The sequence below is a fragment of the Coenobita brevimanus genome, chromosome 65 (assembly GCF_032717465.1).
Source record: "Coenobita brevimanus isolate Jiangsu-jjx chromosome 65, ASM3271746v2, whole genome shotgun sequence".
Taxonomy (NCBI): domain Eukaryota; kingdom Metazoa; phylum Arthropoda; class Malacostraca; order Decapoda; family Coenobitidae; genus Coenobita; species Coenobita brevimanus.
In genome coordinates, this window is record NC_137018.1 from 25659646 (window position 1) to 25684808 (window position 25163).

General features: G+C 42.9%; 1 protein-coding gene across 1 annotated transcript in view; it reads right to left on the reverse strand.

The window, feature by feature from the left end:
- Window positions 1-25163, reverse strand: part of LOC145404918 (U3 small nucleolar ribonucleoprotein MPP10-like) — a 422647-nt gene that overhangs the window by 211677 nt on the left and 185807 nt on the right. Inside the window, exon 4 of the mRNA XM_080276425.1 lies at window positions 17780-18004. Coding sequence (XP_080132551.1) covers window positions 17780-18004 — 225 coding nt within the window. The remainder of the gene's footprint in view (window positions 1-17779; window positions 18005-25163) is intronic.

The window sequence follows — 25163 nt, forward strand, 5'->3', positions numbered from 1 at the left end:
TCAAGGGGAAAAAAACAGCGAAAATTAGCGAACGAGTGCACGTGAGGTGTTGTCAGGTGATAATTAGCCAATTCCAGGTGTATGGCACTCTCACTTACCTTATTTCTTTCTTGTATATATTATTTGGCATAAGAATAGGGCATAGGGCTTATTTCAATGGATGAAATCAGTGAAAAATTCCAGGGAAGATTTACTTAGCGTAGAACGGCTGGGCAGGCGAGAGGATAGTGTAATGGAGGGGGGGTAGGGAGGGGAGTCAAGAACGGGGAGAAATGGCTAAATTGTCAACAATGGATGGGAGTACAGATGAGATTAGGAGTGCTGACTAGTGTTGGACACTGGCAGTACTGATAGATGATACAAGCCCCCACTTGGAAGCCCGGTTGAATTCAAAATAACACAGAATCACAAAAGCGACGCCCCGCGGTATGATCCCTTGCTCCCATGCGTCACGAAAGTGACGCCCCACGGTTAAGGGGTTAAGCTGTTCCCTGCCCCAGCCGGGATTAGATCTTGGGTCCATTAGGACTGCAGGATGCCTCTCTACTGATTCAGTCATATAATGAAATTGGATGAACACTTGGTGTGTGGGGAAAATACAGGTGATAAAAAGTGATGAAGTGCATGAGGGAATAAACCATACAACTACTGTATTTTTTTTTTTTTTTTATGCAAATAAGAAAGAACCAAAGGCTAGGAGCCTGCAAACAATTCCTTCCGAGGAGAAAAAAAAAAAAAAAAAAAAAAAAAAAAAAAAGTGAGCCAAATTCAAGATCTGTTCATTTTGAGATCCCTGGACACACTGCATTTGAAAGATTGGAGATCACAGGAAGTAGGAAATACAGATAGAGGGAGACAGTTCCAGAGTGGACCTGTTGCATAAATGAAGGACTGGGAGAAACAGTTAACTCTTGCATTAGAAAGTTGGACAGAAAAGGGATGAGAGTTTGCTGCTGGACAGGTGCTTCGCGCCCATTGTAGAGGTGGAGGAATGCAAGCAGACAGTTTAGAGAAGCAGTGACCATTGAAGTAGTGATAGAAAAGAGATGAAGAGGCAACAGTGTGGTGAAGAGACAGAGGTTGAAGGGATTCAGTAAGAGGAGGAGAGTTAATGAGACGAAAAACCTTTGACTCCATCCTATTGAGAAGAGCTGTACGTGGGGAGCCTCCCAAAACATGAGAGTTGTACTCCACACAGGGGCGAAGAAAACTCGTCTATAAAGTCAACAACTGTACAGGGGTAAAGAAGGTACAGAGTCGGCTTAGCACACACAATCTCTTGGAAGCTGATTTTACAAGAGATGTAATATGATCTTTCCAAGATAAATCCTAGGTGAATGAAACCCCAAGCATGTTCAAGGATGATGCAGGCTTGAGCTGGATATTATTAAACATTAGTGGGTACTCCAGTGGAAGATTTTGTCGGGTTGATAGGTGTAAAAACTGAGTCTTTGATGCATTAAAAACAACAAGATTATTTTTACCCCAGTCAGAGATACGAACCAAGTCAGACATTAGGTGTGCCATAGCCTCATTCCTTGCTTGTTGAAGTAACTGCTGGGATGGACGTTGCAGGAACCGAATGGAAAGGTGAAGGGTGGAATCATCAGCGTACGAGTGGATAGGGTTAGATGTAAAGCTTAAAAGATCACTGATGAATAAAAGGAAGAGAGTTGGTGACAGGACAGAGCCCTGAGGAACACCACTGTTGATAGATCTAGGAGAAGATGGCCGTCTACAACAGCAGCTATAGAACGACCAGAAAGGAAGGTGTAGATGAAGGCACAGATAGAAGGATAGGAACCATAAGAGGGCAGTTTGGAAATTAAAGATTTATGCCAGACTCAATCGAAAGCCTTTGAGATGTCAACTGCAATGGCAAAGCTTTTGCCAAAGTCCCTAAAGGAGGATGACCAGGAGTCTGAAAGGTGGGCAAGAAGATCGCCAGTGAAGCGTCCCTGACAGAACCAATACTGATAATCAGAAAGAAGGTTGTGATAGGAAAGATGTTTTAAAATTTTCTGTTAAGAATAAACTCAAAAACTTTTGAGACACAGGATGTTAAAGCAGTTGGATGATAGTTAGAGGGCTGGGAATGATCACCCTTCTTTGGGACTGGCTGAATGAGAGCAAACTTCCAGCATGAAGGAAAGGTACAAGTTGAAAGACAAAGGCAAATGAGTCTACCTAGGCAGGGTGTAAGCACAGAAGCACAGTTCTTGAGGACTACAGGAAGGACCCCATCAGGCCCATATGCCCTGTTAGTATTGAGGCCTGTGATGGCAGAAAATACATCAGCTGAAGAAATTTTAATGTCCGCCATGAGGAAGTCAGAGGGAGGAAGTGATGGAGGAACAGCACCGGAATCGTCTAAGGTGGAATTGGAGAAGAAAATCTGAGTGAAGAGATCTGCTTTATCAGTAGAAGAAATAGCTACAGAGCCATCAGAGTAGAAAAGAGGAGGGAAGGATGATGAGATAAAGTTGTCAGACAGGTTTTTGGCAAGGTGCCACAAGGAGCGGGAAGAACTCAAGTTGGAGATTTGAGTGCATTTAGTATGGATGAAATTATTTTTAGCACAGCAAAGAACAGACTTAGCACAATTCCGGGCAGAAACATAAAAAAGATGTGATTCAGGGGTGGGGTGGCTCTGGTACCTTTTATAGGCCCTCTCCTTGTGGCGAACAGCATTAGAACAAGCGTGAATAACCCAAGGGTTTCTTGCGTTAGTCAAAGGATATGAGAAAGGAATGTATGCTTTCATCCCCGAGAGTATAACCTCCGTAATGTGCAAGGCATACTCTAATGGCTCCTGGCCACAGAAACAATAATCATTCCAGGGAAAATCAAAGAAGTATTGCCTGAGGGCCTCCCAATCCGCAGCTCCAAAGTGCCACACACGATGTTTCTTTGGAGGGGCTGCAGGCCGTACCGGAGCGATAGGACAGGTTATGGTAGTAAGGTTGTGATCAGAGGAGCCTAACGGAGAGGTAAGATTAACAGTGTAAGCAGAATGATTAGTTGTAAGGTAGAGGTCACGTATGTTGGAGCTCTCTCCAAGGCGGTCAGAGATACGGGTAGGGTGCTGTACAAGCTGCTTTAAGTCATTAAGGATAGGAAAGATATAGGCTTGTTCACCAGGTAGATCAGTGAAAGGAGAGGAGAACCAAAGGTGGTGGTGAACACTGAGATCTCCTGGAATGGAAATTTCAGAAAAAGGAGAAATGAATAGAATGTGTTCCATCGTAGAAGTAAGATAGTCAAAGAATTTTTGATAGTCAGTAGAATTAGGGGATAAGTAAACAGTGCAGATATATTTAGTCTGGGAATGACAGGAGAGCCGAAGCCAGTGAGTAGAGAATTCAGAAGAATCAAGTTCAGAAACATGAGAGCAAGATGTCATTGCGTACACATATAAAACAGCCACCTCTGGCTTTGAAATGAGTATAGAGAAAGTAGGAGGATACAGAAAAGGGTTTGCTGTCAGTTTTCTCAGACAGCTGAGTCTCAGTCAAAAAGAAAAGATGAGGTTTTGAGGTGAATAGGTGGTGCTCAACAGAGAGAAAGTTAGAGGAAAGGCCGCGAATGCTGCAGAAATGAAGAAGTGAGTCAGACAGTGGTTCCGGGCAGCTCTTAGAGTCGTCACCGAGAGAGGGGCAGATGGCGAAGGCATTTATGGCCTCCCCCCGGGGACTCCGAGCCATCATAACTATGCTCCATTTTATTTTTTAAATTTTGAAATGGGAGTGTAGTGTGTACTATGCATGTAGTTTGGTGCTGACAATTAGAGAAACATGTATTAGAGAGCATTCTAGCCTCCTCTCTGTGTTACTGAAGCCATGAAGAAGTTCAGAAAAGGGGGATGGTCAGGAACTAGTCCCGAGGGCTGATGAAACAGGAGCTCCAGCTCTCCCTGTCATCAGCTCTCCACCCACCTTGGAAGTACTCCCCTGCTCAACTGGTTCTACAGTCTACTGCTGAATTACAGTACAGTTATACCTCGATATATGATACACCTAGATATGATACCCCAGCTTAACGATGGGGGTAGAAGTACCACCATACGCCACCTAACGATGGCCAAAACCTGGTTTAACAATAGGTTTTGATTTTTTTTTTTTTACTGATTTTGATGATAATTTAGACTAAAACTGTGTTTCAGTTGATTTATAAACTGTTTTTAGACTCAGATTAATGTGTTTTAGACACAGGTGAGGTGAACAGTCATTTTGGGGTACAGTTTACTAAGCTTGATTCTTTACAGACCTATATTTGACAATTTTCAGATTTTATTTTTGGTTTTAATGAGTTATTTACAGGTGTTAGGCTTAGGTTAGCCTCATTTGCAGCTGTTAGGCCACTTAGATTGGCTTTAAACTTGTTTTTGGGTTCATTTGGGTGGGTTTTGGATTTGGCTGGGGGGAAGCCCACGACTGAAAAACGCATCCTACTATTTTACATGTTAAATCTACCTTGATATACAATACCCCGCCTAACAATGGGTTTTTACCTAACCAACTGCATCATTAAACCAGAGTATATCTGTACTGTATAATGATATCACCATGAGACACCAACACTTGCAATGAAGAACACCTACAAACTAACATCCTGTACAGAGAAATACATAAATCTCAATTAAAACACAACAGAGTATAACCTGCATGTTATGGACCTGAAGCACTGGCGTCTTCGCCGTGGGTCTACTCCCCAGAGGCTGTTGAAGCAGAAGAGGAGGACAGTATGGGGGCCAAACCACCGCAAACCCCCCTGGCCCCTCATGGGGCGAGAACCTAGGAATGGCTTTGGTTGCCCGGGCAAGTACCACATCTCCCAGCACAACACATACAACAACACCGTTTTTTCCACACTGAGAAATGGCTCCCCGGTGGTCATTTCTCGACGACTTCTTCTAGCCGGAGACATTGAGAGCAATCCAGGACCCACCAACAAATGCAAATGTCCAACATGCTCAAAACCTATTAAGTCGAGCCGACAGACAAAGAGTTTGGTTCAGTGCAATTCCTGCAAGAACTGGACCCATTACACCTGCACAACACCTGCATCCAGAAAACATTACACAAACACCTGGACCTGCTCCTTATGCTCCTTCCCCCCACCCACTAACCCCTCCCAACCCTATTCCTACTTCCTCCACACCTCCTCAGCCTAACCCATCTATCCCTTCCACACCATCCAATCCCCCAACCCCTCCCATTCCACACTATCCTAATCCACCACAACCCTTACCTCCATCACAACCTTCTCCTACCCATTCCCCTCCACCCACACCATGTCACGGGATTTTTAAGTATAAGCAATATTAAAGGGCATTTTTCAATAATACTGAGAACAAGGACAATGAAATGTCTTGTGAAAATCAAACAATGATTACTTTATGCCGGCTTACTTTGCCGATTCTCTAAGAACGAGAATTTATAAACTTTCTCGACAGTACACAGCAGAGACTAATTCCTCACAATTGCTGTTTGTTAGTACTGTTAGCCTCTGGAGAAAGTGACTTCACCCCTGACAATCAATAACTAATGCTATTAATGATAACAGATTCTTGCTGATGCATTAACTCCTGGTTGGCACAACAGATTTTAAGCTTAATACAAAAGGACTGGCCTAAGTACCAGTTATGAATAGCAAAGCGTTTATGCAAACTAGGAGCTATAAGTGAAATAAGCTTAATATGGAAAATAAAACACGAGTTTACATTACATTAAGCTCAAGAAAAAGAACTGTTAAATTTATTGATTACAGTAAAATAAATTAGGGCGTCGGGCTATAGATAGATAGATAGAAAATAAATTTACGTTACATTTCAAAAATGATTTCAAAATAAGGAGATTGCACTCACTCGCTCACTCAAAAGCTAACTCTTAAACCTAGGAAAAAACAAAAAGAAAATATTGGTCAGAAAAGTGGACCAAGCGGATGACTGGGCATCGTTACTGGAAGGACACTGCACACGCTAAGTCTCTCGCCAATCACGCTAGGTGGGAATACGGCAGCGGTGGGAACTAGACGTCGTTGAGGAAGGACACTGCCACACACACTACCTGCTTCCGTGGCATACAAATCTTGACTGAGTTCAAATTGTGAGAAAGAGGTGAGTGTCGTGGCCACATTGCTAACGGCTAGAATGAGCGAAACATGCCCAAAATAAATCGCTCAGCGGAAGTACTAATGTCTCGCACAAAGACGATCATTTATGACACAGTGAAAAATTGTTCTGAAAACACTCCTGACCAGGTGAATACGTAGTGGTTAAACTGAGCGATAAATTCTGGGATTCCACTAGAATTCGCGGTTTCCCACCAAAGATGATGTCACGAGTTTATTCAAATACAAATCGTGCCAACTCGTGACACACCACCACCTCCCCCCGTGCTGCAACAGCCAACACACATTGCACACACAACATAAACATCCTTCAATTAAACATAGATGGCATAAACACCAAAAAAACAAGAACTCACACAAGTCATCAAACAACAAAACATACACACTGCCATCTTACAAGAAATAAAACAACACAGAACACAAAAAACACCTACATTTCATAATTTCACCACCATTCGACAAGCCCAGCCCACAGCGGTGGTGGTGGACTCATCACCCTGATACACAAATCCATCAACTTTTCAGATACCAGTGCACACGCAAAGTCACTTCTCCCCCCCACAAGACACCACAACAGAAATACAATCAAGTAAAATACACACTGGTAACAAATCACACATGACAATCGCCAACACATACATTCCCCCCATCCAATATATTACCAATATGCTGGGAATTGAACCCGGACTCTCAGGTGAGAGCCAGGCAGCATACCACTACACCATGACAAGGTAAAAGCCATCTCACATTGTCACAATCTTGTAACCAATGTCACTCTGCCCCCTGCTGTGGACTTGAAGAGGATGAGATAACCCCCTGGCACTCAGGCAAGTAGATGCTTTTAATCTATCCCAGGCACTTACGGCAAGTCAGTGCCAAACAATTACTCTCCTAAAAAACACCACATCACTAACATATCCAACATCATCCTGGGTGGCGATTTCAATGCCAAGGCATCGGCCTGGCATGTCATCAACCCTGACACAGACAGAGGACTGGTAATACAGTCTCAGACAGATCATCTTTTCATACTGAATAATCTCCATCAACATACCCATATCCCACACCAAGCCCTCTTCCTCCCATCCCCAGACATCACCTTTTGCTCCCCAAACCTTGCCCCCACTACACCCTAGAGAGTGGTCAAAACCCTTGGATCTGATCACCTCCCAGTCATCATCACTCTACCAAAACCAGAATCATCCCAGCTGACCACAGACACACATACACCAATTATAAGAGAGCCAACTGGGAGGTCTTTGTAACTGAAACAAAACATTTCAAAACATTAAACAGTGCATCCATCACAAACATCAACACCTCTGTGCACACTTAGAATTCAATTATACAAAATGCAGACAAAAGACACATCCCTAATGGCAACAGAGACACAACCCCAACTTCACACCAGAAATTCAAGGCCTAGTCAGTCAACAGGACACACTACGACACTCCCCAACACCCCATACACAAGACACTGTACAACAAATACAAGAACTCAACACTCAATTAAACAATAAAATATCAGAACAACAAACACTAAACTGGAATAATTATCACCAAACACTTGACCACAAAACAAACACCAGCAAACACTACAAAACACTAAAGACCATCACACTCTCCAACAGCAACACTACACAATTGCACACTGCCATCACAAGAAGAGACACCATACCCTCAAACAAACAACAAGCAAACACTCTCATCAATCACTTTTCACATGTCAGCCATCTTAACCCCCATTACGACGATCGACATATCATCTGACATAAAAGACAGTTTCTCACAGACCCAGACTAGGCACCTTTCACTTACAACCAGACAAAGCACATCATTAGCAACCTTAAGCACTCATCTGCCTGTGGACCAGACAACATAAGCAACATTCACCTTAAACACCTTGGACCACAAGGTATACAAGCACTCACCAACATATCAAACTACAGCTACTCACACAACATAATACCCAACACCTGGAAGCATGGCTTTATCATCACTATCCCTAAACCCAACAAAGACCCCACGTTACTTTCCTCACACCGCCGCATCACACTCCTCTACACCCCTCTAAAGTCACTGAACGACTGGTACTACAACTAGTTACACCTCACACCCACCTAGCCCAATCACAACATGGCTTTAGGGCACTACACTCCAAAAACACTGTTCTTACAGACCTTACACAGAGAGTTTTCGATGGCATGAATTCAGCTAGGCCACCACACAGTACACTCCTAGTAACAATAGACATTAGCAAAGCTTTTGAAGCCATCCCCCGCCACAACCTAACAAACAAAATATACAACACAAACATGCAAAGTAACACAAAAAGATGGTTCGCAAACTACTTAGCAGGCAGAGGTGCACATGTAACATTTGCTAGTCAGTCTTCAAACATCAGAAACTTCACAAATGGCATCCCCCAAGGATCTGTTTTGTCCCCTACACTCTTTAACCTATACATGCACGACGTACCCACACACCACAGATACACATACTGTAGCTTCCTATGCATATGACGTAACACATGTACACACCAAAATGCAAACACAGCTGCACACATCTTCCAACCTTACCTCAACACACTACATAAATGGTTCACCACAAACAGGCTCAAAATAGCCCCAACCAAATCTACAGTGACCCTTCTCACAAACTGGACAGCAGAACACAGTCACATCCCACACCTCACCATAAACAACACTCCCCTACCACACACACACACACACAAAATCCTTGATGTGACATACAATACAACAATGTCATTTAAACAACACATCACAAACATTAAAAATAGCACCAAGACCCAATGCCTTGAGGTCACCTGCCCATACAACATTTGGACACAGCAAAGAAACCACCACCACAGTATGCAAACAATATGTACATTCAGTGATGAATTATGCAAGCCCTGCTTTGGCTCCTAACCTCACTAAAACACACTACAACACTCTATAGACCATACGGAAGAAGGCCCTAAAAATAATCACAGGCTGCACAGCTACTACACCCACAGCCCTCCTACATTAAGAAACCAAAGTCCTCAAAGTCAAGGATCACCTAGACATGAGAGGCACCCAAATTCTCACTGCAGCCTCCACAAACCCACAACATCCATTACATTACATGGCAGCACATCCACACACACCATGGAACATCAAAATAACACCCAAAACACGATTTCATACATAAATACTCTCATCTTTCCCCCCTTGCCTGCCTCAGACCAGCTTCCAGATGCATATCCATACTCAAATCACTCGCTGCTCCATTCAGTCACTTAAAGACAACACACAGCTGCATGCACAGCCTCCTGATATCCAACCTTCTGAATCCTATCTCCCTCGTGAGGACAGGGTCCACCTGGAGTGGCTGAGATGTGGGCATCATCCAACCCTCTTAAGTTACCCAGAAGAGGCTAGATGATTCTGTCACTGATGCCTGTCCAGGATGTAACACAGCATCCCATATTATTAAGCACATTATAGAAGACTGCATTGCACACAATCACCTACGCAAACAACACAACATACACTCCTTGAGAGCTCTGTGGGAAAGCCTGGTCTTGGCTGTGGCTTTCCTTAGGGACTCGGGGCTGTTCGACCAGACTGGCCAAGGAACTACAACAACTACTACTACTACTACTACTACCTGCATGTTATTGTGCATTTTAAAATAGAAATAAAAATTTTTGCAGAAAAATATTCTTGGCAAGATATACTACTTATCTATCTATCAGGCTTGGGTCCGAGTACATGGACTCATACTCGTACTCGTATTTAAGTACACAATATAATGTACTTGTACTTGTACTCGGGTTTAAAATTTCCATAGTACAGTACTTGTACTCGTACTTGTACTCGGACTCAAAGTACTCGACAATTTTACGAGTACTTTCGAGTACAACCATGATATATAAAAGTGGTGAGGGTAACAATGGTGTGTCCTTGGAGAGGCCAGGTGGCCTGGGTTGGTGAGTCACTAAGGTCAAGTGGTGTACAGCCACGCCCACTAACTCCTGATAAGCTGCTTTTAATATGTTAGCACCTTGGTACTAATTGCAAGTAGTACTCGTACTTGGATTCGAGTACAGCACAAATGTACTCGTACTTGGACTCGAGTTCAGCTATAAAACGGAGTACTTGTACTTGTACTTGGATTCGTGATACCGAAATGTAATCGTACTTGAACTCGAGTACAGAAAAATGTACTCGAACCCAAGCCTGCTATCTATCTATCACCAGACACCTTAATCCCATATGAGGTGGCCACAAACAAATCGCCTCCACATCACCATGTCCCCCGCCATTTCACTGCCCTGCTCCCAAATCACACCACCCTCTATCATATACTGTACCTCTCCACTCCACCCCTCCATCTCATCCTTCCCCTTCCCCTCTCTCTCTCTCCCCCACCATCTCACTCACATACACTCTCCTCATCAGTCTCTCACTCTCCATCCTCTCCACATGTCAAAACCACCTCAATGTGCTTCTCCTAACACTTCCTATCACATCCACATTCACACCACAATGCTCCTTCACATCCCCATTTGTCAGTCTGTCTCTTCATGTGACTCCACAGGCTCCTCTTAAATAACTAATTTCCACTACTCTCACTCGTGTCCCTCCAACAACGTCCAAGCTTCACTTTCATACGTTGGAGTTGGTATCACAATACTGTCATGTGATAACTTTTTCACATCCATGCTCACTTCCCTGTTTCATATCACTGCCTTCAAGAAACCAGCAACTTTTCTTCCTTCTTGTACCCTTTCAAGCACTTTACCCTCCAAACTTCCATCCTCACTCATGACAGTACCCATGTACTTAAACACACTCACATTTTCCATTTCCTCATCATCCAATCTCACGGTACATTCACTGACTTCACCTCTCTTGAAGACCATAACTTTACCCTTCCCTACGTTCACCTTTAGATTCTGTTCCTTACACACTCTCCCAAACTTATCCACCAAGCCTTGCAGCTCGCCTTCGTCTTCACTTAACAACACAGTATCGTCTGCAAACAACAGTACAGGGAGTTTCCAAACACTGCCCTCTCTCATTAGGGCCACTCCAACATCCACTGCCCTACCTTGTATCTGTTTTATAACCCCATCCATATACAGACTGAACAACCATGGAGACATGACACATTCCTGTTCCACCCTAACTTTCAAATAGAAAAACTCACTCAGTTCACTATCCACATGCACTGCAGCCTTAGCACCCTCATACATCCTCTTCACAGCATGCAACAACTTCCCATCTACTCCATATATTCTTGATACTTTCCACAATCCTTGTCTATCCACCCTGTCATAATTATGCTTTCTCCAAATCCATGAAGGGCACATACGACTTCTTTCCCTTCTCTAGAAACTTTACTCTTCTCTACATTCACCTTTAGATTCTGTTTCTTACACTCTCTCCCAAACTCATTCAACAATCCTTGCAGTTCCCCTTTGTCTTCACTTACACTAACAATACAGTATCATCTGTAAACAACAGTACAGGAAGTTTCCAAATGTTGGCCTCTCTCATAAAAGCCACTCCAACATCGACTGCCCTACCTTGTACCTCTTTTATAACCCCATCCATACAGAGATTGAACAACCATGGAGACATGACACATCCCTGTTTCAATCCAACATTCAGGAAAAAAAATTCATTCAGTTCACTATCCATACACACTGCAGCCCTAGCACCCACATAAATCCTCTTCATGGCATTCAACAACTTCCAATTTACTCCACATATTCTTAATATCTTCCATATTCCTTGTCTATCCACCCTGTTATATGCTTTCTTCCAATTTACTCCACATATTCTTAATATCTTCCATATTCCTTGTCTATCCACCCTGTTATATGCTCTCTTCCAATTTACTCCACATATTCTTAATATCTTCCATATTCCTTGTCTATCCACCCTGTTATATGATTTCTCCAAATCCATGAAGACTGCATGTAGCTTCTTTCCCTTCTCTAAAAACTTTTCCACTAAACACCTAAGAATGAAAAGCTGATCTACATAACCTCTTCCTTTCCTCAAACCTCCCAGTTCTTTTTCTACTAATTCCTCTCTTCTTTCCTTAACTCTGTCAATAAGTATCGTTTTCATTCATATACATTTTTGAAGGCTCCTACCTGCTTGCATGCACTGGCCTTGGTCATCTAATGGTGGCTTTCCATGCTGCTCAATCCATGGCACCTTCCCTATTCAGTCCTGTAACCGTGAGGTCACACTCAATGACCTCATCCCAGGTCTTCTTTGGTCTACCTCTCACTAACCTACCACCAAAATTAACACTTCTCATTTTCTGCACCCAATTATCATCCCTCATCCTCTCCACATGCCCAAAACATCTCAATCTACCTCTCCTCATTGCAACACCATTAAACTCCAGTCCCATCTTACCTCTCATCTCTAACTTCACAAACCTTGTCCCCCCAGACCTTGCACTCAAGGACACACTGCACATTCACCAAATCATTGCCATTTCTGAACATCTGAGCCCACAAATATCCTCTTCCTTTAGTGCCTAGGTCTCACTACCATACAGCATTACACTCCTAATACATGCTGCATACAAAGATCCCTTAGCACGGATAGAGAGCCCTCTCAATGTCAGGAGAGGCAACAGCTCCCTGAACTTCTTCCAACCACTCCCCACTCTTGCCACAGAGCTAGCTCCTGCCCCACCTCCAACATATAATGTGTCTCCCAAATACCAACCACTCCTCACTCTAGCCACAAAGCTAGCTCCTGCCCCACCTCCAGCCCATAACATGTCTCTCAAATAACAAAACCCTTCCACACACTCAAGAGACTCACCATCAAGTTCAATCCTTTCATGATTAGCAATATCCACATGCTCTCCCCGACACATCGCACACATGAAACAGCATTATCTCATAGTTTACTTCTAATACCTATACATCTCTTGTGCACCCACCTATCAAAAACGCTGCACAAGATGAAATTACTTCCCATGCCCTCGTGACAAATCTCACATGGCCACTCTCCCTCTTCTTTGATAGTACCACTCACAGCCATAGATACCATCACTTTTGTTTACCTGCATTTACTCTCAAGCTCTTGTGCCCCATACCATCTCTCTACTTCCTAAATCTTTCCTCCACCTCCCTTTCATTCTCTGCAACCATCAAATTCTCAGCATACAAAATCTCCCATGGAAGTCCATTTCTGAAGTCACTTGAAAGGGCTTCAAGTACCACGATATACAACAGGGGGCTAAAGGCTGACCCCTGATGCAAGCCAACATTCACGGAAAACTCGCCACTCAAAGCTCCATTCAGCTGTACCTGGGTGTCAGCACGCACATACTGGCCATAACGACCCTAACCTGCCACTCCTCGATCCCAAGCTTTCTCATTGCCCACCTCACCACCTCTTAGGGACTCTGTCCAAGGCCTTTTCCAAATCAACAAAAACAAAGTACAGTTCCCTCTTCTTTCCATATATTTTTCCGGAAGCTGTCGTACAATGAATATGGCATCAATGGTCCCTTTGCCTGGTATAAACCCTAACTGCATCTCATCAGTATTCACTCTTTCTCTAAACATACCTCCTAGGACTCTCTCCAATACCTTCATTATCTGGTCTAAAAGCTTTATGTCTTTATAATTTCCTCTTTCCTTGGCATCACCCTTCCCCTTGTACACATTTAAAATTACACTCTTCACCCATTCATCTGGGATGACACACTTATACATAATAGCATTTATCAGGTCAGTGACTAATCTCCCTCCTGTATCTTTTGAGGCTTACAACATTTCAGCAGTCAACTCAGACACACCTGTTGCCTTCTTCGCCTGAATCCTGCCGATTGCCCCACTCACAGTAGCAGTGTCAATCAAAAGCCGAGGGCCAAACACTGGATCTGCTGGCTCCAAACCTTTTCTGTCCCAGTCAAACTTCTCATTCAACAACTGGCTGTTATGCTCTCTCCACGCATCTATGATATCCCCACTATTCACCACAACATTTCTTTCATCATTCTACATACACTGCTCACCTATGATATCCCTCTTCATCTGATTTGCCACCTTAATTATTTAATGTCTTCCCTTTCACACAATTTAGGTTATTAAGTAAAAGTCTCTGTGACTCAGACTTCGTTCTGTAAACCTCTAAGTATTCCTCTTTGTTACCACCCTTCTTTCATTCCTGGAACAGCCTTCTTTTCCCCCTAACTAGAGCTTTTACACCCTCATCACCACCAAAAAAGTCACTCTATGCCTTGGTGGGCCTCTTGTCCATCCACATACTGAATCAGTAACTCTCAAGAGGTTGGTTTTGAGGGCTCTGTACTGCTCATTAACACTTCTGTCAAAGTCTCCCTGTTCAGCAACCACTCTCCTCATCCCCCTACTGAAGGCATCCCTTATTACTTGGTTTTTCTGCTTCCATATTTTTCTCCCAGGTGTATAGGTTCTCTTTTTCATCACCCATTCCTTAAGCACCATGTCACATATCAGTAATTTGTGTTGCTGAACGCACTCCTTGCTCCCTATAACTTTAACATCTTTAACCTCCTACTAGCCCTCCTGACCAGGGAATAGACTATCTGGCTGCTATTTCCCCTGACTCATACATAATCAACCTACTCTCTCTCTCTTTTCCTAAAATGTGTGCTGCACACAATCATGTTCATTGCCTCCCCAGACTCGAGTATCCTTTCCCCTTCCTCTCATATTGTATCATACACACATCCCCCATGTACTCCTTCACATTGTCTAGCAACAAACTCTCATCCCTTTTCTGTCCAACTCTCTAATGCAAGAGTTAATTGTTACTCCCAGTCCTTCATTTATGCAACAGGTCAACTCTGGAACTGTCTCCCTCTGTCTGTACTTCCTACTTCCTATGATCTCCAGTCTTTCAAACGCAGTGTGTCCAGGCATCTCGAAATGAATGGATCTTGAATTGGCTCCTTTCCCCCCCCCCCCCAACTCTGGGCATAGGCTTCGTAGCCTGCTCCCATGGCCCAGTAGTCCTCCTACATACCATACACCTCCACATGTCACCACTTCGGCACTAACACCCACCATCCATATTGAATACACGCTAAGGCTGTCTCATTCAAGACTGGTGTACTGGTACTAGCAGAGGTATTTTATGACATGTCGGCGGGTCTTCTGGTAGATCGGTAAAGTCTCCTTTTTATAAAACTAAAATCCTTAAATTGTTCCCTGCCCCAGCGGGGATTTGAACCTGGGTCCGGTAGGACTGCAGGCCACCTCTCTACCAATTTAGCCATGGTTTGTGGCCTCTTGGCCTTTGGTTCCTTCTTTCTTGCATAAGAAAAAAAAAAAAATCCTTGAGCTGCTTCACCTACACAACCATTTAAATCCCCCTTTTATACTACAATCTCATAATCCCCCATACCACTTACTACACATATTAATTCATCCCAAAATCTATCCTTCTCTACCTCTAGCAAGCCTGCTTGTGGAGCATATGCCAATACAACTGCAAACACCATCACGCTGAACTAAATTTTCACTACTATTATCCTATCACTTACTCTCATAACATTCATGACATATTCCAACCATTCCTCCCTAACCAACACCCCCACACACCCATATCCATCTATCCTACCCTGCCAAAACAACTTGTAGCAACAATCCCTCCCACCAACCTCTCTGGCTGATCCACCACTATACCAGACTTCTTGCACACATCCCACATCCACCCACTTCTTATTCATTACCTCAACTACTGTACTTCCCCAGCTCTAGCCCTGAAACTTCACACATTCCACAAAGCCACTCTGATCCCCCTGGGTGATTTAATGTCCTCTGACTTGCTTTGGATTACAAGGAGAGTGACATGTCACAGGCCCCACCCACTGTACAGTCCTAGGCCCATGCAATGGATCTGGGACTCCTTGCCCACCTGCCTTGAACAGTGGCTGCGGTAGTACCCTCAGGGCACCCTGCCGAGACAGCTACAGGGATACCCCCAATCATGCCTTGGCACTGTAACTGTCCAGCCATTATAAACCCATTGATAGGGCAGCCTCCTGGGGCACTAATCCCAGGTTCTGGCCCCTCTCTATTGGGCGGAAGCAGCAGCCTTGGAACCGCAATGCCCTGTGCCCTCTAGCACAGGTTTGAGGCCCACCTCACCCCAGCCCCATGATCTATGCTAGCAAGGCCCTCGTCATGCCTCCCTTCAAGAGGTCCGTCATTAGGTGGGGGAGGCAAAGCTTTCTGGCTGCATGCCCTTGCTGGAGTCAACCCCTGTGACATAGTGGGGAATGTTGTGTGATGGGTAAAGTGCATGTGGTGAATGTATGAGATGGTTTGAGGAAGTGTTTAGGAGAGTAGGCTGCTCTAATATCCATGTTAGTGTCACACTGAAATGGTCACCAAAGGGGGATGGTTAAGTAGCTGGTGAAACAGGAGCTCCAGCTCTCCCTATCACCAGCATTCCCATTCCCAATATTTTTTTCCTATTACACTCAGAAGACAAATGCCCCAGTGATTACCACACACTTCTTTTTCCCCTTTTCCTTTGTACAGGGGAATAATTATACCTGACTTCGAAACCTCAGGAACTCTACCTTCCTCCCAGGCCAATCTCCACATCTTCCACATCCATTCTGCTACTATCTCTCCCCGATGCTTCAGCATCTATGAACCTATTTTTTGAACAAAATGAAATATCTGCCACTTATTTGACATAAACACACTTTTCCATAACCCCTTTCCCATGATATCTTTCAGTTGTATGATGAAAGCTACAAAATATATTTGCTTTCACTTACGTCTCCCAGGAAGTCAAGTTATTAAGTCATGTGACTATGAAGTGATATTTAATTGGCCCAAAAATGGTATACATCTAATTAAAGATGTGCTCTTTCATATAGCACTACTAAGAACAGACTGAGATGAAAATAAAATTTTGTCACTTTTATGAGACTGGAGAGCTTTGGTATCAGTTCCCTTACTAAGAGAGATGTTGCGTTTATACAATATTATAAACACCCACATTAAGATGAGCATCTGCACACATCGTGCATTCACCCAGGTATTAGGAATGTGCGCAGTATATGAAGGTATACTGTACTACAAGCCTCCCGACCAATACCCATCCAATATATTAGAGGTACCCTTAAACAGAGTGGATTGAGCTCATCTCACTGGGTTTACATCAGGACATCACCCAACACTCCAACTTATAACTGGGTTGGTTGGAAACACAAATCACATGCCCCACCTGTAGAATAAGCACACACAACACAGCTCACATTATGGAGCACTGCACAGCACCTGCCACAGTAAAATGCAGGGAATCTGTGAGATGATCCCATAGGGACCATTGCTTACTAGCAGCCGATGAGTCTGTTGGAACAAGGAAGGCTGTGGTTAAGCAACAACAATGCTGATAACATCATGTACCCAAATAAATTATGAAGTCTGAGGGTGAATGAATTAGGTGTAGGTATATCTTGAAAATAAAATGAAGTTTTAATCCTGTACCTGTAGGGAAGGGAAAATCAAGCCAAATATACTCGGAAAAAAAAAAAAACTTTAGATAGCTGTTCAGTGTTAAAAAAATAATCCAAAATTATTACCTGCATATCACCAAACAAACAACTATCTTACCTCCTTTTTTGGTGCTCCCAATAATGGTACTTTCCCCTCTTGGATCTCTTCTTGCTTCTTTTCTGCTTTGTTCTCTTCTTTCCCATCTTCCTCCTCCTCCTCATCATCATCATCGTCATCATCATCATCATCCAACATCTCTGAGAGTAGCTTCTTACCAGTTACCTTTCCATCTTGCTCATCTTCTGGTGGCGCATCAAAAAAGGCACTGTACATCACTCCCTCCTGTGTGTGGAAAGTTAATGTAGTTCAAACACCTAAACTGGAAGATTTTCATAATTTTGCAGCTTATTTTCCATACCTCAATTGAAGAATAAAAAATTATACAGTTTTACATCCTTAAACCTTAAACTGCTGTAGAATGGAAACCAAAGTGCATTATTCATCATCATCCGAACATCCTTTCCCACCCTAGGGCAGGGTGAGGAGTAGCAATGTCCAGACAGTCCAAATCTGCCCAATCCAATGGGCCACACTTCAATTCACTCATCATTCAAGCCTCAGGAATCCTGGCTCTCTCAGACATGACAAACATTCACCACATTCTGTAGCTTCACATAAACGTATCCGATTGAGTCAATCTGGACTCTGCCACGTTAAAAAGGGGTGCCAAATCCATAATCATGCACTTCTCCTCACAACATTCATCCAGCCAGCTCGATCTCTTGTCAGTTCCCTAGCCTCACTGACTTCCAACCTCTCTTCCTCACACATACATCCACCGTATCTCTCCACCATCTCCTTGGCCTACCTCACCTCATCCCTCCCTCAAATTCGCTCAGGTATACCTTTTTCATCACTCTATTGTTATCCATTCTCTCCACATGACCACACCATCTCAGTACACTCTCTTCAATTCTGGTGTCCACTGACTTCCTCACTCCACATCTTTCACGAATCACATTATTTCATATCCTATCCACCCTCTGTACTCCACATACATTCCTCAGCAGTTCCATCTCTGCTGAACTTACTCTTGATGTTTCATTTTCATGCCACACCATAGTCTCACATCCACATGTTAAAGTTGGCACTAACACTCCTTCATGTAAGCCTCGTGCAGCTGCAACACTCAAGCCTCTGTTTCTTATCAAGGCCTTCATTGCACCAGATACCTTTCTTCCTTGTGTCGCTCTACTTTCAACTTCTTTTGCACATTTTCCTCTCTTTTCTATCACTGTACCCAGGTATTTGAACTCTCTCGCCAATTCCAGTCTCTCTCCATTCACTGTAACATCACACTGGGAGTCACCTTCTCTCTCAATAACCATCACTTTACTCCTTTCTATATTTACTCTCAAGGCACGACACTCATAGACATCAGCAAAACTCTGCACTAGCCTACCATATTCTTGTCCAGTACTTGCAAGCAGTACTGCATCATCACCATACAACAAATTTGAGATATTCCATCCATCACCATTCATTAACAACGCCATCCCTCTCTCCATTACTCGTGTTTTTACTTCTCTCAGCACCCCATCCATATGTACACTGAACAACCATAGGTACATCACACAGTCTTGTCGCACGCCCACACCGATCGTGAACCATTCACTAAGATGCCCATTAACCCTTACACATGTCTCACCACCATCATAAAAACTCTTAAAGGCACCTAGCAGCTTACCATCTGCACCATACATGCGCAAAACTTTCCACAATCCTCCTCTGTTCACTTTGTTGTATGCTTTTTCCAAATACATGAATGCCATAAACACCTTATGGTACTTCTCACAAGCATTCTCCACTACCTATCTCACTGCAAATATTTGATCCACACATCGTCTGCCACTCTTAAAGACACCTGTTCATCACTCACTAGGAGTTCTGATATCTCTCTTACTTTCTCTACACTAATTCATCCATATACCTTCCCTACCACACTCAATACACTTATGCCACAATAATTCCTGCACTCACTTTGCTCACCTTTATTTTTATACAGGAATACAATCACAGCCTTTATCCATTCTGCAGTTACAGTTTCACTCATCCATGCCTTCTTAAATATCTCGAACAAGCACTTCATTCCACTTTCTCCACTACCCTTAAGCATCTCTCCATACACCTCATCGACTCCAGCAGCTTTCCCATTTTTCAGCCGCTTCACAGCACTCTCCACCTGTGTGAGTGTCATGTCTCCTGGCACTGCATTCCTTCTCTGCACACCCCCAAACCAATCATGTTTACAGCTGCTCTGCTCTCTCTATTCCCATTCATCAGGCTCTCAAAATATTCTTTCCATCTGGTCCTTACTTCATCTCCATGGATTAATAATATACCTACATCCTTCACACCATCACATTTCTTTCCACTTTCACTTCTACATTTCCACACCTCTTTCCAGAATAACTTCCTATTTTCTGATTAGTTCGCATTCATTTTTCTTCCTAGATCATCATTTGCCTCCTTCTTTTTCCTCTTCACTAGTCTTTTTACGTGTTTCTTGCTCTCAATATATTCAATTCTTATTTCAACTGAACCCGTCCTGTATCCACTTCAGCCACTTCTTCCTCTCTTACTCCACCGGTCTCATAACCTCCTCATCCCATCATGCCATACCTTTCTTCTTTGCTGTTTACTCTTGCCACACCACACATGGCTTTAGCATTCCTAACCAAAGTGCACCCCACTAAAATATAAATAAATAAAGCATCTCACATGTCTTTCCTTTTCTTTCCTGTTGATAGGGGACCTGATAAAGTATAAGTATATCAATTTTCAGGTTAATATAAACCAAAGTTTAGCCATTACAGTGTTTTGAAGTTTGGTAATTCTGGACCACCAAAAAAATATGCATACTGTATATACACAGTATATATGGATATAATACTGAAGACAGCATGTTGCAGCATGTGTGGTGGAACTCTATTTCAGGTCACCTTACATTGAGTGACATGCCAAATGATTGCAGGAAAACCAGGAAATCATTTAATACACTAGGTGGCAACTCTATAACCAACCAACATGTGTTCCCTACATGTCAACGAGTAGGAGAGTGGAGGGCTAGTGCCCCTCCCCGGAAAACAACTAACTAAAAATACTGTACAAGCAAGAAGCCTCAGATTATGACAGACCAACAGGTGACAACCAAGGACTGGACAAAGGACATGATACAGATTGCAACGAGGAATGTAAGGGGTGAAAATGATGAAGTGGAGAGACAGAGAGAGAGAAAAAGCAAAAGTGGACATATATGGATTAACTGACACTAAATGGGAGGTGAGAACGTGAGAGAGTAGGAGTATGGATGGGGTAGCTATATGCGTGGGAGTACGTGAGAATGAGAAGGCAAAAGAGGGTGTATATACTGTCATGTGCAACAGATGGAAGGAGAATACAAGAGATTATGGATCAGCTGGTTCAAGGACTGTGTAGACAAGACTGAAAGTGGGAATACAAACATGGGCGATTGTGTGTGTGTAAATGCAAGATCATGCAAGCAGAGTGAAAGAACAGTTCTGGCCAAATGTGGAAGCATGCATGGAAAAGTTTGAGAGGAATAAGAGATTCTTACCTCCACCAAGGAGGTTATTATTTTCACCCCTGTCCCGTGTGTAAACGCAAGATCATGCAAGCAGAGTGAAAGAACAGTTCAGGCCAAATGTGGAAGCATGCATGGAAAAGTTTGAGAGGAATAAGAGATTCTTACCTCCACCAAGGAGGTTATTATTTTCACCCCTGTCCCTTTGTTGGTTTGTTGGTTGGCTGCTTTGTGAGCACGATTAACAAAAACTACTGGACGGACTTCCACAAAACTTGGTAGAAGAATGGGTCTTGGGACAGGATAGACTCCGTTAAATTTTGGTGCGGATCCAGATAAAGGGGCGGATCCAGGAATGTTTTTTCACTTTCTTTAACGTTGCGAGATATGGCGTTTTTCGACATTTTCGTAAATTTTTTAGTAAATATTGCATGGATGTTGATGGTGGAGGTAGGCACTCTACTGAGTGCCATTCTAGTTTTTAATGTAGTTATGAATGGAAAAGTAGGGAATGTGAAGGTAGAAGGATTAATTGGCGAGTGAGGTGTGCCCGCAGAAGTGGACAACAATGGCAGTGCTCCAGTGGACATTTGTGTGGGGAGGGGGTTGGTGATAGCCAATACCCTCTTTATCCACAAAATGATCCACAGGTACAGTATATGTGGCGAGTGATGAGAAGGGTGGGGGATGAACTGAATGAACAGAAGGCAATGACTGATTATACAGTATATGTGTCAATGACAGAATGAGAATGTATGCAATGGATGCATGAGCATACATAGGTTGGGGGAGTGGACCTTCTGACCACCACTTAGTTGTGGTAAATGTCAAGGTTCATGTGCAATGGAGGAACAGAAGGGGAGAAGGACAGCAGGAAATAGTCCATTCATGGAGGGTGGAAAGGGTGCATGAGGAAAGAAAAAAGGCAGAATATAAAGAGAAGTGGAGGTGCAGTTAGGTAAGTATGATTTGGAGCAGATGAAGAAGGTGAAAGATGTATGCAAGATTTTCACAGAAGAAATCTATGCAGGATGTGAGGTGGAGTGTGGGGTGGAAGGATGACAAAAGGGGGTGCAAGGAACAGCATGGTGGAATGAGTGAGGCAGGCTGTGGCACAAAAGAAGAAAGCATAATGTGGGTGGATGGGAAGAAGAGGCATGGAGGATGTTGAGAGATGGAAGAAAGAGTTGTACTGTGTGTAGGGAGGAAGAGAGAGGTGAAAAGATTAGTAAGAGTGGATGAGAAATTTGGAATGAATCTGAGTGTAAAATGGAGGGAATGTAAGAAAATGTTCTGGAAGGAGGTAAAGAGATTTAGACAGGGTGGTGAAGAAGTTTGTAGAGGAGTGAAAAATAAAAATGGTAGATTGATAGTGGAGAAGAGTGAAAAAGTGAGCAAATGGAGAGAGCACTTTAAGGAACTGTTAACCCCTTAACCGTGGGGCGTCACTTTCGTGACGCTTGGGAGCAAGGGATCATACCGCGGGGCGTCGCTTTTGTGATTCTGTGTTATTTTGAATTCACCCGGGCTTCCAAGTGGGGGCTTGTATCATCTATCAGTACTGCCAATGTCCAACACTAGTCAGCACTCCTAATCTCATCTGTACTCCCATCCATTGTTGACAATTTAGCCATTTCTCCCTGTTCTTGACTCCCCTCCCTACCCCCCCCTCCATTACCCTATCCTCTCGCCTGCCCGGCCGTGCTACGCTAAGTAAATCTTCCCTGGAATTTTTCACTGATTTCATCCATTGAAATAAGCCCTATGCCCTATTCTTATACCAAATAATGTATACAAGAAAGAAATAAGGTAAGTGAGAGTGCCATACACCTGGAATTGGCTAATTATCACCTGACAACACTTCACATGCACTCGTTCGCTAATTTTCGCTATTTCCCCTTGAAATATGCCGTATAATCTATTTTCGTAATAAATATACATATAAGGAGGGAAGGGAGAAGCCTAAGTGATATTTACATTCACCTGGAACTACCTAATTTATAATGTATTGTCTAGATTTCCTGCCAATCATTTCATTGCTATAAATAGCTGTGTCAAGAGGCTAAACGTTGGCAGTGCTGATTTCCCTAGGTAGGCCTCCACCCCGGCCCACCCTTATCAGTTCACTCTCATCTTCCAGTGTGGGGGTACGTCTGTTCGCTCTTGCTAGCTTCAGGGACTTTCCATCCCCAAGCAAAGGGCCCTGTGACCTTTACCCCCTACTAAACCTCGTGTAGAAAAAGGTAAAGGGCTGACAATTGATAAAAAAGTAACTACGATCTTTCTATTGAGTAAAACAGTGCAAGTGGAATTGTAAATAATGTGTAAATAATGTGTAAACAGCAAGTGAAAGTAATGAATGTAAATATAAGTGAACAGTGGAAAATAGTTTTATAAGTTACTTCAAGTGACAGTGCATAACACAGTGTAAATAAAATAGAAATGTAAATAACGTAAATAAAATAGAGAACGTAAATAGAAATGTAAATGAGTAGTATTATAAGAATACGAGTATATACCCTAGGAGTAATATAAGTGAAAGTTTCACTCTAGCATGTCTGAACACTATGAGTTATGAGAGGGAAAATGAAAGTGACATTCACTCTCAATGCTAGTATAGAGGACGAGAAAGTGAATGCTATGTATTTTACTGAAAGAAATTGAATCCCTACAGTGACAATAAACTAATACAACTGAAGGAAACTTATGGATAAAGACTGTAGATATATATGTTATATAGTAGAAATATAAAGTGTGAGGGGTTTTATGAATAATAAATGACAGAGTACCAAGAGCGAACTAGCGCAAGTGCGACGGTCAGACGCGCTCGTAATTTTCATTGCTTTCACAGTTGTTGTTGTTTTGGAGTATTGATCCCAAACTACTTGAAAATCATAGAGTAGTGTTTATAGTGTTAATATCTGGCTGTGGTAATCATATTACGGGTTGTCGGGAAGTGTAAAGTGGAGACTTCGTTACCCAACTTCAGAGGTCTCCACAAGTCCTACGGTAACCGACGAAGGCTCAACAAACATTCCAGGAGAAAGCTGAAGGTATGTGCCATAAGCATATATAATTTTAATATTCTAGGACTAATAACTGATTTTTGGCAAATATTTTTTGAGAGTGTGTCGGAGCCCGAATAACCCCGCGGCACACGCAAAACATTGGTAAACATGCCCGTGGTGTAGGGGTTAAACAAGAAAAATGAGTGTAATGTGAGTATAAGCGGCTGGGGAATGGCTGGGATAAGAAGGGTGGTGATGGGGGAGGAAGAGATCAGTAGGATGGAAGTAGAGAAAGCAATGAAGTAAGTCAAAATGGGGAAAGCCCCAGCAACTGATGGAATGTGTGGTGAAATTCTGATGCATAGGGGAGAGATAGTAGTAGAATGGATATGGAAGACGTGCAGTTTTTTTTTTTTTTTTTTTTTTTTTTTTTTTTTTTTTAAAATAGATAATGAATGGAGGAAGGAAAAACAAAGGGAAAAAAAAAAAGTCCATGTGCCTAAAGGCATCCTAAATTCATAAAATATTTATAACAACTGGATTTAAATTGAAGTGGACTAAATGTCTGTGGGAAACAACTCCCAGGAAGTGAATTCCAGAGAGTAGTAGTTCTGGGGATAAATGAATTTTTATAAGCAGAGGTTCTGCATTGCAGGGGAGAGAGTGTGAATTCGTGGGCTCTCCCAACTGCCCGAGTATTTCAGGAGGAAATGTGATGGGGAGGAACAATTGAAGCCAGTTTGTCAGAACACTTATGGTTAAAATATCAAAAAAATAATGCTAAAGAAGCAACATCTCTACATACTGATAATGGAGGAACGTTTTGCGTGATGGCAGGGTTATTGATTAATCTAATGGCTTTATTTTGAATTTTGTCCAACTGCCTCAA